This window comes from Mastomys coucha, unplaced genomic scaffold (assembly GCF_008632895.1).
Source record: "Mastomys coucha isolate ucsf_1 unplaced genomic scaffold, UCSF_Mcou_1 pScaffold15, whole genome shotgun sequence".
Classification (NCBI taxonomy): Eukaryota; Metazoa; Chordata; class Mammalia; order Rodentia; family Muridae; genus Mastomys; species Mastomys coucha.
The window spans coordinates 2,285,468-2,302,456 of record NW_022196897.1 but is presented as its reverse complement, the minus strand read 5'-3'; the positions used below and the strand labels follow the sequence as shown (position 1 = coordinate 2,302,456).

The 16,989-nt window shown below is 41.6% G+C and overlaps 1 protein-coding gene across 1 annotated transcript in view; it reads right to left on the bottom strand.

Annotated features, from left to right (window-relative positions):
• The window catches only part of Mrc1 (mannose receptor C-type 1), a 91,769-nt gene that overhangs the window by 66,671 nt on the left and 8,109 nt on the right, over positions 1-16,989 (bottom strand). The window contains exons 2-4 of the mRNA XM_031369057.1: positions 14,776-15,177; positions 9,940-10,113; positions 5,900-6,064 (exon numbers count right to left, since the gene is read on the bottom strand). Of these exons, the coding sequence (XP_031224917.1) occupies positions 5,900-6,064; positions 9,940-10,113; positions 14,776-15,177 (741 nt within the window). The remainder of the gene's footprint in view (positions 1-5,899; positions 6,065-9,939; positions 10,114-14,775; positions 15,178-16,989) is intronic.

Below are 16,989 nucleotides of genomic sequence, written 5' to 3'. Positions count from 1 at the left end.
GGAAACTGGGAATGGAGAAATTTACATGTAAATAAAGAAAATATCTAAAAGAAAAAACAACAACAACAACAAAAAAGAAATATCTAAGGATCAATATTGTATAGATATTATCCTGTATATTAAAACAATTACTGTTGAATGATAGATTTGTTTACAAATTCTAACATAAATAAGGTTATACTAACTTGAATAATAATCACTCCTATATTTCCAGGGGATATAGTAGAGAAAATGCTCTTTTAAAATACAATTCCAAGTTGACCATGGTGACACACGTCTATAACCTTAGCATTCAGGATGCCAAGCTACGAAGAAGGAAGAGGTAGAGAGTGAGCCAGACACGGTGGCGCACACCTCTAATCCCAGCACTCAGGAGGCAGAGGCAGGCAGATCTCTGTGAATTCCAGGCCAGCCTGGTCTATAAATCAAGTTCCAGAACAGCCAGCATTACACAGAAAAACTGTCTCAGAGGCAACAACAATAACAACAAACTGGCTTAGGACGAGACCCTATCGCCAAATTGGAAATTTAGTAGCATTTTAAAATGTTAAATAAGTTATTATAAAAAAGTGCTCTGGGACTTTAAAAATATGAACAACTAAGGAGATAAGAGCTAAACATAACAGTGAATGCTTATAATCCCAGCACTCCAGGCTGAAAGAGGAAGGCTGCTGTGTGTTTGGACCCACGTAAAATACATAGTAAGTACCAAGCCAACCAGACTACATAACAAAATTCTGTCTTAAAAACAAACAAACAAAATGCAGAAGGTTTCCCAAGCTATGAAAAACTCAGTGACTAGTGAGGAATTAAAGTGTGTTTTATATGACACTTTTTACCAGATCTGGCATCATGAGAAGTAACTGCAGCTGTTTAAAGAAACCACCCTCTGGAGACTTCAAACTCGGTGCCCCAGACTCAGACCCTGGCCCCGCACTGTAGCACAGATCCTGGACCTGCATCCTGCAAGCTCTAAATTGAGAATTTATAATTGTGCTTCCAAGATAGTAATATGCCCAGTGAGCACACATGATGGCTGTCATTCCCATGACTGTTCACAGCTACATGCTGAATTTAGATTAGTGATAGTGTGATTTGACAACAAAATTCAAGTCTTGTGCTAAATATGTCATTTAAAAATCTGGCATCTGTGAGGTTTCATCCTCATCACAGGAAAAAAAGAAAGAAAGGAAAGGAGAGGGGAGGGGAGGGGAGGAAAGAAGCAAGCAAGCAAGAAAGCAAGCAAGCATCACCGAATGCAGGTGGACATCACTCCCTTGCCTGCATGTTTGTAATTTTATAAAGGGTCAGATCAAAAATTTTTGTTTTAGCTATATAAACATCAATTATCAATTCCACAGGATATTTTTGCTGTATGCATTGTATAAAAATTATATAATGATGCATACTTTTAAGTGTACTTTTGAACTTAGTTATAATAGAGTTTGTTCATTATTACATTTTCCACACACATATCTCATTTGTTTGTAGAAAACGAAATTGGTTCATACACACACACACACACACACACACACACACACACACACATATGCACACACACACCCCAGGATAATAAGCCAAACTTCACTTCCTCCAGCCCCTTTCAGGTCTGTAAGTGATCATTCAAATTATATGTAGTTATGAGTCAGGAACTGAGGATTAAATAGGGCATCCTGACATGCATGTTTCTGGAGAAAAGCTGAGGAGACGATAGCGTGTCAGTGGGTCATGTGAAATAAGCATTTGGGTCGAAGCATGCCACCCTGGGGGTGTGGGTACAAATCCACGCTACAGCTTAGGAAGGCATTTGCTGGCAAGAGGAGATTTTGATGAATGAATTAAGGTTCTCCCTGGTGCTTTGGGAATGCCAGATTCCTGCTATTTTATGAGTGAGACCCAGATAGGGTGAAGGGGAAGACAGAGGTAGACTGCAATTCAGCCCTTTTTTATGAACTTAAAGCATGAAGCAACCTACCTCAGCTTTCGCCCACTGATCTATCACATCCTCTATACTGTGAGATAACAATATTTATTTGCAAGGTTAATATGGGCTTATGAAGTAAATTCCAGTGTCTGTCACGTGGTCCCTATCCAATAGAGGACAACAAATCTGTTTGTTTGATTGTTTATGGCAATCTCCCTATGAAGTCCATGCTGGCCTTAAGCTTGGGATTGTCCCACCTAGGCCTCTGAGCATGTGCATGACAGGTGTCAGCCACCACACCCACACTAACAACAGTCTCTAACTTCAGAGTCATCGCTATGGTGTATGCATATTTTAAAAATCCTGTTTACTTCCCAAATTCCTCTAGTAAAATACACTATTTCTATTATGAGTTGTTTTCCATTTAGATACCTATTTCTCACAACAGAACATATCACAAACATCCATCTGCCACACCATTATTTCCTAGATTCCTCCTTAGTATAAGCCAAAGGGATATCAAACACTGTGAATATCTTTCTTCTTGAGAAAGGAATGGCTTTCCTCTGTTTAAGATTCTTGCGTTTCCTGTCAGATAACCTTTCCTTGTGGCATGCTATTTCAGACTTACAGAAAGTCAGGAAGTGACCTGGCTCTCCCTGGAAAAGCCACTCATATTCAGATTCTTCTGGAAATCTGCTGACTAAATTCTGGAAGTTGAGTAAGATTCAGAGAAACACGTGAAAGGAACTCAGGCCCCAACCTCCGGGCCCTCCTCTGCCCTGATTGACAAGCTCACTCACCAGCTGATCTGACTATGGAAACCAGAGACCAGGGCACAGGGCCTAGAGTAGGGTAGACTTGCTGTTCACACCTACAAATCACCTACACAATACAGCTTCCCAGGCTAGATACCCATCAAGACTGAGAGTTTCTGCTGATGAATAACTAACTTCACTTTGAAGAGCTCTAACACTGGGGCCAGAGAGATGGCTTTGCAGGAGAAAGCACTTGCCACCACGCTTCGGAACCTGAGTTTGATCCCTGAAACCCGCATGGCAGAAGGAGAGAACCACTGGAGCAGCTGTCCTTTGACCTACACACACACACACACACACACACACACACACACACACACACGCACACGCACACGCACACGCACACGCACACGCACCTGCACCACTACACTGTTTTCTTGCCATCAACTAATTGTTCCATCATTCAAACTTTAGGGTGAATCTCTAAATAGTCACCTTTATTTTTTTCATCATATGTCATTCAGCAAATATTGAGACAATCTTCCTTGAAGGGTCAGTGAGAATCTCCCTAGAGTGGGAGGCACACCTATCAGAAGGCGCCTCCTCTCTAGCAACTTACCTCATGAGCTCACTCTCCAAACTATGCTCATTTGACATTTCCTTTGTGCTTTCTTCCTATCATGGGGCCTGGTCCCTTGTTGGGTTTCTTCTTTATAACTTGTGGGACTCTAAGGCCTGTGTTCATAGGCCGGGGTCAGTCTGGGTGTCCTAACAGAATGCCCATTGCAGAGTTATCCAGATAGACAGCCTGCTCACTGAGGAAAGGAATAAATGTTCTTATTTGTTTAAAGTGTTTATAAATAGATTGTGGGGAATTTGTGCAAACCAGTATATAAATCAGTAATAATAAGAGCTGAGGGGATAATTTCATCAGTAATGTGATTGCTATGTTACAAGAACTCAGTTTGATCACCAAGGGCCACATATAAAGCCATGTGTGGTGGAGCATTCATACAGTCCCAGTGCCGGAGAGGCAGAGACAGAAGGATCTTTGGGTCTCAGTGGACAGTCAGACGAGCTTGATCAGGGAGCTCCCAGTCGCAGACATTGTCAAGAAAACAAAAAGGTGGATAGCTACTGAAGTATGTCACCCAAGATTGATGATCTGAGTCTGGGGCTGGACCCCCACACAAGAGTTATTGGCTAACAAAAACTGAATGCCATAGGTTTTGCTTTGTTTTTGTTGTGGTAGTGACTGACTGACTGACTGACTGATTGATTGATTGATTATTTGAGTGAGAACATCAAGTTAGAGGGGTATGGAGGTAGGAGAGAATCTAGATCTGGAAGGCACTGGGGAAGCAGAATGAGTATGATCAAACTATGTTGCATGAAATTTTCAAAGAATAAATAACATTGTTTCTCTTAAATAATAAAATGCTGCTAAGGCACATCACCCAAGGATGACCTCTGCTCTCTACATGCACAGGAACACATATGAATGCAAACCTGCACATACACACAAATGTAAATAACTATGTCTTAAAAGTGCTAATAAGAAGATGAGAGAACTGGGGCTGAGTCTGTACTCACTGTGTAGAGTTTGGGGAATGCTAGGTTTAAAACTCCTTGTGGCAGAGAGCAATATAAGACAACCATGCCTCCCACAAGGAACCAAAGACCTTTGTTAAGAGGCAAAATGCTTCCATGGGGAGCCGTAGGTAGAGAGATGGTATCCTGGAACCAGGTAAAGGTGTTTCATGATTAGAAGTTAGGGCCCACTGAGCATGTTGTAAACACAGCAGTCCAAGATCTGTTATGTAACAGTGATGCCAGAGGAACTGGAGGAAGCAGGCCCTGACACTGGGAAAGAAGAGCTGTGTTTGCTGATATTTGGCCCTACTATCTTCTTCCCCAAGTGTGGCTTTTTATTGACTTTCTGTTTAGTTTTACAGTTGAGGCAGATAGCCTGTAGCTCAGACTGATCTGCAACTGGCTATATGCTAGAGGATGACCTTGAACTTCTGGTCTTCCTGCCTCTACTTACTTCATGCTGGAAATGTAGGTGTGCACCACTGCACATGGTTGAAAAGAAAAGTATTGCCTCCCTTAGGTCTATTTATTGGAACACTTGGTCTCCAGTTGGTGGCATGGTTTGGGAAGATTGTGGAACCTTTAGCCAGTTGCACATTGCCAAAGGACGTATGTCAGTGGGGGCGGGCTTTGCAGTTTTATAGACTAGCCTCACTTACTGTTCTCTCTCTTTCTCTGCTTCTCCTATGTAGCTCAAATATGACCTCTGTGCTTCCTGCCTGCTAGGTCAGCCTCATGCTCCTGCTGTCCTGCCTCCTATGTCATGAAGGACTCTACCCCTCAGAAACTGTAAACCAAAATGAATCCTTTCTCTCTTAAGTTACTTTTGGCTGGGGTATTTTATCACATGGCATTAAAAATAATTGATATAACTACCATCCCATTTTATGCTTCTGTGGTCAATGTTTTTTTTTTTTTTTTTAACACAGAACAGTTCTTTTGTGTAAGTAGAGAGGTGGGAGAGAATTCTGGAAATCAAACCCAGTCCTCTTGCATGCTAGGCAAGCTTTTTAACAGCTGAGCTACCTCTCAGCCTTCAGGACTGAGTATTAAAGATTAAATGTATATTGTTTCTCAATCAAATACTTGTTTACAACTTGATAATAGATGTTTTGAAAAGCCAAACAATATATTATAGAGATAAAACCTAAAAACATACAGATCTCAGAGTTGGAGAGGCACAAGGCAAAGGAAACTTAGGTTTGCACAGGAATTATTGACTTGTTTCTGCTCCCAACCATTCATTTCATTTATCATCTTGACCTCTCTGATGCTAATGAGAGACATTTGGGTTTGATAGAACATGGGTGGTACTGCTGGATCCAAAATCCATTCCATGACAGAGGCTGCCTTTGTTCTTTTCCCAGTTCCATCTTCAGAACCATTCTTAACATGGACTCTAAAAATCAGTCACACTGATAGGACAAAGCCCACTAAGGATGACAGATGTTTGCCAACTCTGGTGCTGTTTTCTGAACACAGATTTCTTATATGAACTGTACCATCTGCTTGGAGACAAACCTTTCATGATGTTCATAATTCCTCTTAGTATCTACTTGTAAGTCACATGCCATGGAAACCAAGTAACCTGGCTGTACTTAGGTATTGTGAGCTCTGTCATTACCTGTGAGGTACATTTGCTCATGGATCTCTGTGACACTCAAGAGGTCGGCGTTCTGCTGCCTGCAGCTTGTCCTTGCCTGATGCCAGGTTAAAGCAGACTTGGAGTTTATCTGGTAAAGAATGCCAGTCAGTGGATCTTTGTTCCATAATCTCTCGCTGCCCTCAACTAAGAAAGAAGACAATGAATTAGATGTGTTACACTTGGGACATGCTTCCAGTGAACAACAATACATCTTTAAAAACCACCCGGTTCTCATCATTACATTTTCTGCTATTGTCCCTTCCTTAAAGTCTTTCTTCACTCCTGAGATGAAGAGTAGATTTGTCGTGAGCCAATCTCATCTACAACATTTCATATGCCTAGGGCAAGAAAAAGACCCCTTCTCCTTGGTTCACTGCTGAAACATTTGGACCAGATGATGGAAGACACAGGAAGAGAACTCAGGGCACCAGCCTGGTGTTCTGGAGCAGGGAATGAAATAGGTAAAGAAGGGAAAATAAATGAGTACTTTCTCATGGCCAGGGGCTCTGGGCGTGGGCTGGAGAGATGGCTCAGCCATTAAAGGCTAGGCTCACAACCAAAAGTGTAAGAAAGATAGGCATAAGAGGAAGGTCACAGGTTTCTTCAGGGTGACCTTCAGAGCTCCATTTTCTCACCACATACATAGCCTCAGTCTTATCAACAGAATGTGTTAATTATTAGGCTTTCTTCTCTTAGTTAAAAATAATGTCCATTTTAGCTTATATGACTGAAAACTTGACTCTAGAAAAGGTAGGCGCTATAGATACATGACTATTATTTATAGCATTTTACATATAAGATGTTTAGAAGCTAGCAAATAAAACATTTTTCTATGTCCCTTTCTTCTTTTTTTTAATAAAACAAAATTCTGCTTATGATCCTGGGAAAGAAGGCATGACCTTCTCATTACCAGAGAAAGAAAAGGAATTATATAATTTTAACACTTAAATAATTGTATTCTGTAACAAAGCTTTCAGCTTGCTAAATTGTCTGTAGCATCTAGTGGATGGCATCATAATTCTTAACTATGGATGGAATTGTGTTTCGTGTTTAATGAGGAAGTGACAATCAGAATGTTTTCTGATACACATATATACCATGTCCTGTGAGCTGACATTTGTAGTAACATATCGCATCAAAGAGGAAGGAAGGCGATGGCACAGAAATGTCCAAAGTTTGTTGATGATGATGATGAGGAGGAGGAGAATGGAGATGGGACCCTGGCCTCTGCAGAATGTAAGTGGGCACTAGACTACTGAGCTCCCCCTGCCCAGCACCAAAACAGCTATAACAACACAGTATGCTTACAAAAAAAATAAATTTTTATTACTAATGTAAAACTTAGGATGGTCTGATGTCTGACAAAGGTAATGCTTGCATAAGTGAGACTTGACAGTGAGACCTACTTAGATTCTATGTGAAGGCAAAGATTCTAAAGACTATTTTACAATAGTGGGGTTTGCTTAGAATAAGGTAGAAGATGTAACTAACTGTTAACTAAAGGAGGGTTTTCTTATTTTGGAATAGTCAAAAGGATGTAATGACCTCAAAATAAGATGAAGTAACTCTTCTCTTAATTTAAAGAAAGTTTCCCTTACATTTTTTATCAAAGTGTTCAATCATATCTTTCAATGGACATACAAGTGTGCTGAGTGTGCAACTCCCTAGAGCTCAGCTTCCAGCAGTAAACCAGGAAAGCTGGTGGGAAAAGCCAAAGCTGCAAGCTATGGACAATTGGGAGGATGGGGTCTCTTCCTTTTCCTGTTCTCATGATACAGGAAAATGAGTGTCTAAATAGAAGACCTTACAATAAGCAACCCAAAAGACAATGATGGAAGATGTTTGGTCTCACTAGCCCATTATCTGATACCTCTTTGCCCTGTATCAATCCTATTGGGCTGAAAATATAAAATAATAAAACAATATAATATAAAATTTTGATGTGAATGGACCACAAAGCAAAATTAAAAATTTATGCAGAAGGAAATAAAATAGCTCTCTATAGGTATTTGCCTTTTACATATGTTTTCTATCAGGAAAAAATATATCATTTGTCTACACAGACTACACAGAATTAACAAGACAGACAAGAACATTATTGTGCTGGATATACTGGAGACTCCCTTTCCACATATTCAAGGACAACAAAGCCGTCTTTGTGTTACTGACATCGCATTTGTGTTCCACACTTTCTCCCTTGCACATCCATGCAACTCTAACACTATCAGTATCAATAAGTGGAGGATACCATCCTTGGACTCATGAAACACATACTCCTAAGAAAAATTGTGACCAATTTAGGAAATATCACCTTTTCTAAATAAAGACAACTAACTCTTCACTAGTTGAAAAATAGGTGTGCTTTAAAACAAAAACAAAAACAAAAAAAGCAAAAACTTCACTTTTCCAGACAAAAGAGTTCTCATTCAAAACACTAGAAATCTGTAAACCTTGAGTGAAAAAATCAAATTTCTAAATATTGATATGAGAGGTAAAGACATCTACCTCCATTGAGGCCAGAGAATTGTATCATAAAGGACTTGAAGCCAGTGAGCTTCAAATGTTATTGTAAATACATCTACCTCAGTCAAGGCCAGAACATGGTATCATTATGGACTTGAAGCTGTGCCATACAGAACATGAACTCAAGACTGTTTTTAATAAGATGAATAGGAATTATAAACACAAAAGGTCAAGTAGGGAAAATTCTCAGAAGTCTGGCTATAGTCTGACATTAAGAAATTTTGTTTAGCCTCACTGATTTAGAATATTGGCATAGTGAGCATTCTGATGTGTGTATGGATCAGTGGTCACAAAATGATTATTAGGAAACAATAGTATTGTAACTTGGATAATTCCACAGCAGTTCTGGACCATGCTAGCGTCTTCCCAGGCTCCTGTATGGGGTAGCAGAAAACCTCTTTTCTGTGGCATGTGGAAACATGATGCAATAATCCAGCAGTAGGTGTAAGAGAGGCTGACCTGAGTAACTTAGAAAGGGTACTTGACTCAAGGAAGTCTGTTCAGAGAAACAGAAGTTAAGCCAAGACCTCAACCTCCTCCTCCCTCAGCCCTAGCTCTGCCTCCCAGCTGCCCAAGACCTCAACCTCCTCCTCCCTCAGCCCTAGCTCTGCCTCCCAGCTGCCCGCCCCACCCCACCTAAACTGCCCGCCACACCCCACCTAAACTGCCACACATTGTCTTAAAGATTCTTACAAATGGATAAAGCCACAAGAATTCAAGTTCTGGTACTTTATGTGGTCTTGCATGTTCTAGTAACACCAAACTTCTGTTTTCAAAGGACTGTGTAGCATAGGTTACCCTCTCCATTGACTTCCAGCTCAGTTGAATTCCACCCTTCTCACGTTGAGATTCACAAGCCTCTGTCAGTTATCATCTGTACAAGAAAGAGCTCCAGCACACAGTGATGCAAAATGCAAGAGCCTCCATAGACTCTCTCCCACCAAACACATTTGTGGTGTCATTTAAATTGCTGTTTTAACCTATGGCTTTTTAAGATGAAAACCCCTGGGGTTTGGGAGAATGATGTACCTACCTCCATCACTGACTATATATAATGCTATATACAGTATAATTTGCCATAAAGTATTAGCAAATAACTGACAGGGCAGGATATGTAGCTCAGTAGTAATGTTTGCTTAGCATGTGCAAGGCTGGGTTTGATTCAAAGATGGAGGGGGGGAAATAAATCAAGGAACAAAGAAAGGTAGATAAAGGGTAAAAATAAAGGGGTTATTTCATGCAAGGAATGATGCTGGGGCAATTGGAAATGTTGACTGATCTTTCTCCCAAGATCTAAATACAAACGATGGTCTTTAGCCACAGGGTTCATTTTCTTCATGGTAAAATCAAGCCACAGCGTCTGTAAAGGGTTACAGTGGATACCCCAGAATAATAAGTGTACAAGAAATTGGAGGAACATGAGCTACATAAAGTCCAAGTCCTACCATCATGTCACTATACTGAATGTTTCAAGTGTGCCGTTACCAGTTACTTACATTGCAATGGACAAAATCCAAACAGCTTGTCTTTGTCATAGTCAGTGGTGGTTCCACACCAGAGCCATCCGTCCGACCTCCCGGCGTTGGTGCAGTCTGCGTACCACTTGTTTTCAAATTTAAATGGAAATGCACAGATGGCTCCATTTGCATTGCCCAGTAAGGAGTACATGGCTGGAGGGACATAGAGGTTTGCATTTAGAATGCGAGTGACACGTGTCTGTATGCTGACTTTACAATGTGCCCTGAAAGAGTTGGTCTCACTCGTCTAATCTGTGGACCCTCTCCCCCTCTGCTTCTATGGCCTTGTTTCCTAGGCTCCTGTTGCACCATGTACTTAGGAACACCTCTGTCCTTTGCCATGACCTTTCAGAATGGCCTGTCCTCCTTCCTCTAAGGAAAATAATCATTTGTGACACCAGCGTTAACGTCTAACTTCTCTCCAAGACGACGCAGATGGTACCCTCTTCCTCTCTGGTGGAATTATAGTCTCAGGAACTATTTAGCTGAAAAATAATCTTAAAGCTATGGGGCTTGCTGCAAGTAAGGGTGGGACTTTGGGTCCTCTAGACCCAAATAAATGGGGAAGTGTAGGCCAATCCCCAGAGCAAACTAGACTCACCAGTCATTGAGCTCCGAGTTCTAGGAAGAGACTGACTCAAGATAGAGAGAATGATAGAAGAAAACATGAGACATCCACCACTGACACATGTGCACATACATCCACATACACATGTTTACCTATACACATACACACTCCATGGAGTCAAGCACACAGGCAATATTCAAATCCCCGCAACTACTTCTGAGCAAGTCAGCCCTTACTCTCTCAACCATAATGTGGGGGATAGGGTAGAAACAGCATACTTCTTCTTGTTATGTGATTCATGTTTTATTATGAAGGTATCTCATGTTTATCTTCTTCCTGGAAGTGACTCTCTCTGTCTCTGTCTCTCTCTGTGTCTCTCTCTGTCTCTGTCTCTCTCCCTCTTCCCCTCCCTCTCCCTCTCCCTTTCCCCTTTCCCCTCCTCCTCCCCCTCCCCTTCCCGTCTCTCTCTGTCTCTCTCCCTGTCCCTGCTCTCTGTCTCTCTCCCTGTCTCTCTGTCTCTCTGTCTCTCTGTCTCTCTGTCTCTCTGTCTCTCTCTCTCTCTCTCTCTCTCTCTCTCTCTCTCTCTCTTTTCCCCCTCTCTCTCTCCCCCCTTTCTTTTTCCTCACTCTCCTCTCTTATTTGGAAACAAGCCTTGGATAACAGCATACTTCTTTAATGCATGTCCTAAAAAGAAACCATTTGAAACCCTTACAGACACTGTTTGTAGTCAATACTACTCTTTTTATTGAATTCACAAAAAAATGTATTTTTTGAGGTACAGAATTATTATTAAGCCCACTGTGGCCTCAAATTTTTTCTCTTGTCCCAGTTTCCAAAATACTGAGCTTGCAGACATGTATCGCCACTCCAACAACTTCTCTACTGGTTTTCTTGGTTTCCCTTTTCATTTACCCATTATACTTATTTCAAAATGCTATTCTAGCTTTAGTTCTGCTAAGTGAAAGCTCAGATTGTTTCTATTTTTTTATTTTTTGATCTATTTAGCAAAGTGAGGCAGAGCGTTGTGAGTCAGGCAGCACATGAGGAAGTGAGAGAGCAACCTGGCAGGTAGGGCCTCTCCCTCTGCCATGTGGACTGCAGATACTGAACTCAGGTTATCAGGCTGCGCAGCAAGTGTCATCATCACGGAGCCATTTCCCCAGCCACAGGACCAATCCTCACATCTTAAGTTGGCATAAGGAACATGCTAGATTCAATAAGAATTGGGCTAAGTCTTAGTGCTGAGGTGGCCTGTTCCTTCCTGCAGAGAGAGCCACCGAGCCACCTCAGGACCAGTTGTACTTTTCGATATGTCAGACAGCACAGCCACCTATTGGATCTATATGGTGGCTCTTTGAAGGGGGTATTCAAAAAATAAACACAGAAGAGATCCAAAGAACCCAACTCCACCCAGCCCACCTTATTTAAGAAGCACAAAAATGCCATCAATTAGTGTCCTCTTTAGAGCTCAAACTTCCAGGTAATCCTTTAAATCATCCAAGTCTACAATTCTGAAACTATTATCAACCAGTTTTCCAATGAGATGGTGACTTAGTTCAAATCAACAGTGCACTAAATTAATTAACGGTCACTCTGGGGCTGGAGAGACAGTTCAGCAGTTAAGAGCAGGTAGAGTTCTTGAAGAGGACTCATGAACTCATGTCAGATGGCTCACAACTGCCTTTCACTTCAGGTCCATGCGATCAGATATGCTCTTCAAGACAAATACTGCACTCACATGCACACTTGCACGCATACACACACACACACACACACACACATACACACACACACACACACACACACACATACACACACTCATGCACACACATACACACAATTCAGTTTTTATTATTATTAGCTTTTTTTTTCTTTTTTTACACTCCAGATTTTATTCCCCTCCAGGTCCACCCTCTAATTGTTCCACATCCCATATCTCCTCCCTACCCCCCTGTTTCCATGAGGATGTCCCCATTTCCCACCTCTCAACCCACTAGACCTCTAAACTCCCTGGGGCCTCCAATCTCTTGAGGGTAAGGTACATCTTCTCTGACTGAACCCAGATCCGATAGTCCTCTGCTGTACATGTGTTGGGGGCTTCATATCAGCTGGAGTATGCTGCCTGGTTGGTGATCCTGTGTCTGAGAGATCTCGGGGGTCCAGGTTAATTGAGGCTACTGGTCCTCCTACAGGGTCCCCCTCCTCCTCAGCTTCTTCCAGCTTTTCCCTAATTCAACCACAGGAGTCAACAGCTTCTGTCCATTGATTGGGTGCAAATATCTGCATCTGACTCTTTCAGCTGCTTGTTGGGTCTTTTGGAGGGCAGTCATGATAGGTCCCTATTTGTGAGTGCTCCATAGCCTCAGTAATAGTGTCAGGCCTTGGGGCCTCCCCTTGAGCTGGATCCCACTTTGGGCCTGTCGCTGGACCTTCTTTTCCTCAGGCTCTCATTTCTAGTGGCTAGGCCCTTCTGCAGTATTATTTTAAATACTAAAAGATCACCAATGTGTTGGCAAAATGTAACTAGTGGGCCATCTTCAAAACCATCAACCAGATTCTTTGTAAAAATAATTAAAAAACTCTTGGGTCCTCCTTTTTCACTGATTAAGAATCTGAATGGTGGTGGTGGGGTATGAGTAAAACCTGCAATCTGTACATTTAAACAGGCTTTCCAGATGTTTCCAGATGAAACACATTAAAAGGTGACAATTGCTATCCTAAGCACCATGCACATTTCTCTCAAAGCAAATAACAGAACAGGAAGAAGGGGCCTATATTTTACTGTACACTAAGGCCAGCCAGGTTGTACAGGCCTGTAATCCCAGATACTCAAAGGACTGACACAAAAAGACTTCATGTTTAATGGTCTGGGCTACAGAGTAAGTTCAAGGCCTGTCTGAGCAACACAGTGAGACCCCGCCACAAAATAAAAGGTAAAACCTAAAATGTCTGAGAATACAGCTCATCAAGGGAGCGCATGCCCGGAATGTGGGCAGCCTTAGGTTTAACCCCAACTACTGTGGGAAAGAAAATAAATAAATGAGTTCAATGAGATGACCTCTAACACCATTACCCTCAAATTTAATTCCTCAATTTGACAACTGTTCCCTTTTTAGAATGGGACACGGTCAAGTTTGAGTGACCCTGCCCTGCCCTCTGAGTTTTGTATTGAGTTTCCCCCTGGAAGGGATGTTGCTTAGGTTGCCTCTCTTGTGATTTCCAAGTTTATATCATTTTCAATAAATGCCTGGAAATAACTTCTCTGAACTCCACTCTCGCCTGCTTCAACTTCTAACTCTCTTCTCTTTAGGATAGAGAACAGAAAGCAGACAAAGAACCTCTTTACACGGAACTGGGCTCCTGGGTGTCTCCCTGTGATAAGCCCCAGCAACAAAGTAATTTTGGACTAGGTTTCCCCGGCCCCAGAGGCCTGCTCTTCCTCCGACCTTGAAGCTGTTCTAGATAACACCCCACAATAGCCCAGTATCCAAATAAGAAGTAGGATTGTAGAATCATCCGACCCAAGACAGCTTTGGGTTAAAACAAGAGAGTCTTTGTTAAAGGCTTCAGGTTCTTTTGAATTGTCTGGTTTTGGTGTCTGATTCTGAGTGAGTGAAATTTGACCAAGACAAGGGGATGTTAAATACTATGATTTCATTTTTCCCCTCAAGAGCATAAGAAATCAACTCCTCACCTCCTGCTCATGCTACCCCTTTTTAAGACAGATGGCTAAATATGTTTGTAATTTATGACCCAGTTCTTCAGTTTGAAAAATCCAGAATGATTATCATCTCTAAGTACTCCACAGTGACAGAATAAATCAGAAACAGTTTCTTTTCAGGTGATCTGAAGTAAAGAATATTTTTGGAATAATTTCTCCAGAGATTTTTTAACCTTACCCTTGAGGTAAGGAAAAGTCTGATTAGAATTAATGAGACAATCTCATCATGCCAAATAGGAGGCTTCAGGCCAAAGGTTATAATGAGATGCTCCTGAAAATTATAACGTCTTGCTTCAAAATAAGTAATATCAAGACATTCAAAAGTAATGTTTATCTGAAATCACCAAAAGCTAACAGTTGTTGGGGGACATTTTCTCACACCTATTTGCCATCATGTCTGTATAGAACACAGGATAATTCAAAAGCTGTTTCTTGTACAGACCACTCTAGGACATGATTTCTCCTTCAGTCTCTTTCAGTCTCAAACAAGGAGATGAAGAGATAACTGGATGTCTCAGCCTCTTACCTTCATATCCTCTTGAGCACAGGTCATCTGTCGTTCCATAGACCTTCCATCTGCTCCATAATCCGGAACCTTTGTAAAGCTTGATATTCTTTTCTTGTTTGTTGCCATAATTAAAATATAAGTCTGCACCCTTGATTCCAAAAAGTGTGTCATTTTTACACTCCCATTTCTGAAATTCACTTTTTGAGTCACAGGCATACAGGGTGACGGAGGCCCAATCAGTTTTCGATGGCACCCCCAAACACAATTTGAAAGCAACACTCATGATCTGCGACTCTGACACCCAGCGGAATTTCTGGGATTCAGCTTCCGGGTTGCAAGTTGCAGTCTGAACTGAGATGGCACTTAGAGCATCCACACAGCGCTTGTGATCTTCATTATAGATTAAAAATTGCCTCGAGTCTGTTCATAAAAAGGAAAGAACACATGCTTAAGTATGTTCACAATAGAGAGGGCAGTACTTTAGGATAAACGTTCCTAGACTTTTATTTTCCCTAAAGAGCTATGACTCCAGGAAAACTGGTGGAGGTGGCTGTGCCTTGGTGTGCTGGGGGGAGAGTCTGGAGCGGGGAACTCAGAGTTGAAAGTCAGTGGGAATGGATAGCTGTGACTCTTCTTACATAGATGACTTGGGACCAAACGGGATGAAAAAAAATCAAAGGTAAAGTATTTAGTAAGCATAAAGTTCCCTCTATATGAATTCACATCAAAGTGTTTCTTTTCTGCTTGCTTTTAAAGACTATACAAGGAAAATAAATGATTAAGTTTTGACAGAAATATATATATGCTAACAACTTCTTGTGACATTTCCCTAAATTTATTCTGTCTGCTTTGTGTGGTTCTTTCCAAATGAGCTGGTTTAGTTGCTGGCTTCTGAGAATTTGAATAAATAAATGATCTTGGCTATTCTCAGTCAAATTATTCTAGGGTTGAAGAAGGGAGAGAGAGAGAGAAAAAACACCAGGAGACTCCCCTATTTCCAGAGCATTTTCAAAGGAGCAATTCTATTTCCTGTTTCTCTCCAGCACAGTCGGGACCACCTACACGCTGAAGTCAAGCCTAGGACCTTTGACTTAAAGCCTATAATGAATCATGGCCTTCCAAAGGTCATTGTCTCCTGACCCATCTGCTCCATCACTCTCTCATGCCCACACTGGAAAAGACCCAGTCCCTTCTCATCCTGATTCCTGATTCTTGCCACTCTTTTCTGGGGAGCCTGATCTTACCATTTGAATTCCTTTGGTTTCCTGAAAGCAAGACTCCATAAAACCTAGATCCAGAACACCTGCTACCATTTGCTTCTCTGGAGTTGACAACTATTCCCTGCGTATGCCATAGCTGACTGGGTCACATGGATAACTGGACTCAATTCCACACCTCACCTCCCTTTGTTATCCTCTCAACAAAAATTAAAAGACTACAAGTAGGGTGCTTTGCTCATGGTAAAGCACAGGAGATAAGGAAATAAAGCTTTTCTCAAAGCTACTAAGAATATGAGCATTTATCAGACTCAAATGCTAGCTTAACCTCCTCTCATTTAAAAATACAGCCGTCTGAGAATCTTCCACTGAGCTTAGCTCTTCCCCTGGCGTTTTCCTAGCCAGCCTTGGCTTCCACTTTTCAGAGACCTTGTTTCAGCACATCTCTCTTCACTTTAGATTTCAGACATTTTGGGTTTACTGTTGACAGCCCTTATTAAAAGCCTTTATTACAAGAAAAAGCCACCCAGGAGGCAGCTGGTCACTGATGGTAAAGGTCAGGAAAGCCTGCCCACGCAGCACAGCCTCCCTTCGGACGTTCTACTTTCATGTGCTTAATTTTCATCTGTATCTCCTCTTAATTCCACTTAATTACAGTAGTACTTTAATGAGCTGACTTGGGTTTTTAGAGCCGCAATAAAACACTGTAACCCAAAGCACCCTGCTGAGAAAAGGATTGACTCCAGCTTACAGATCTTGGGTCACAGTCCCTCATCCAGGGAACTCAAGTCAGGGACCGGAGCAGAGAAAGTGGAAGAACTGCTCAGCATCTTGCTCCCTTTGGCTTGCTTGATTTGCCTTATACAACTCATGACCCCTTGCCCAGAGATAGTGTAAGCCCAATGTCTCCTATCAAGAAAATGCCCTAAAGTTTGACTACAGGCAATGTGATGGAGGCAATTCCTCACTGAGGTTCCTCTTTACAAATAACTCTGGCCTATATCAAGTTGGAAAA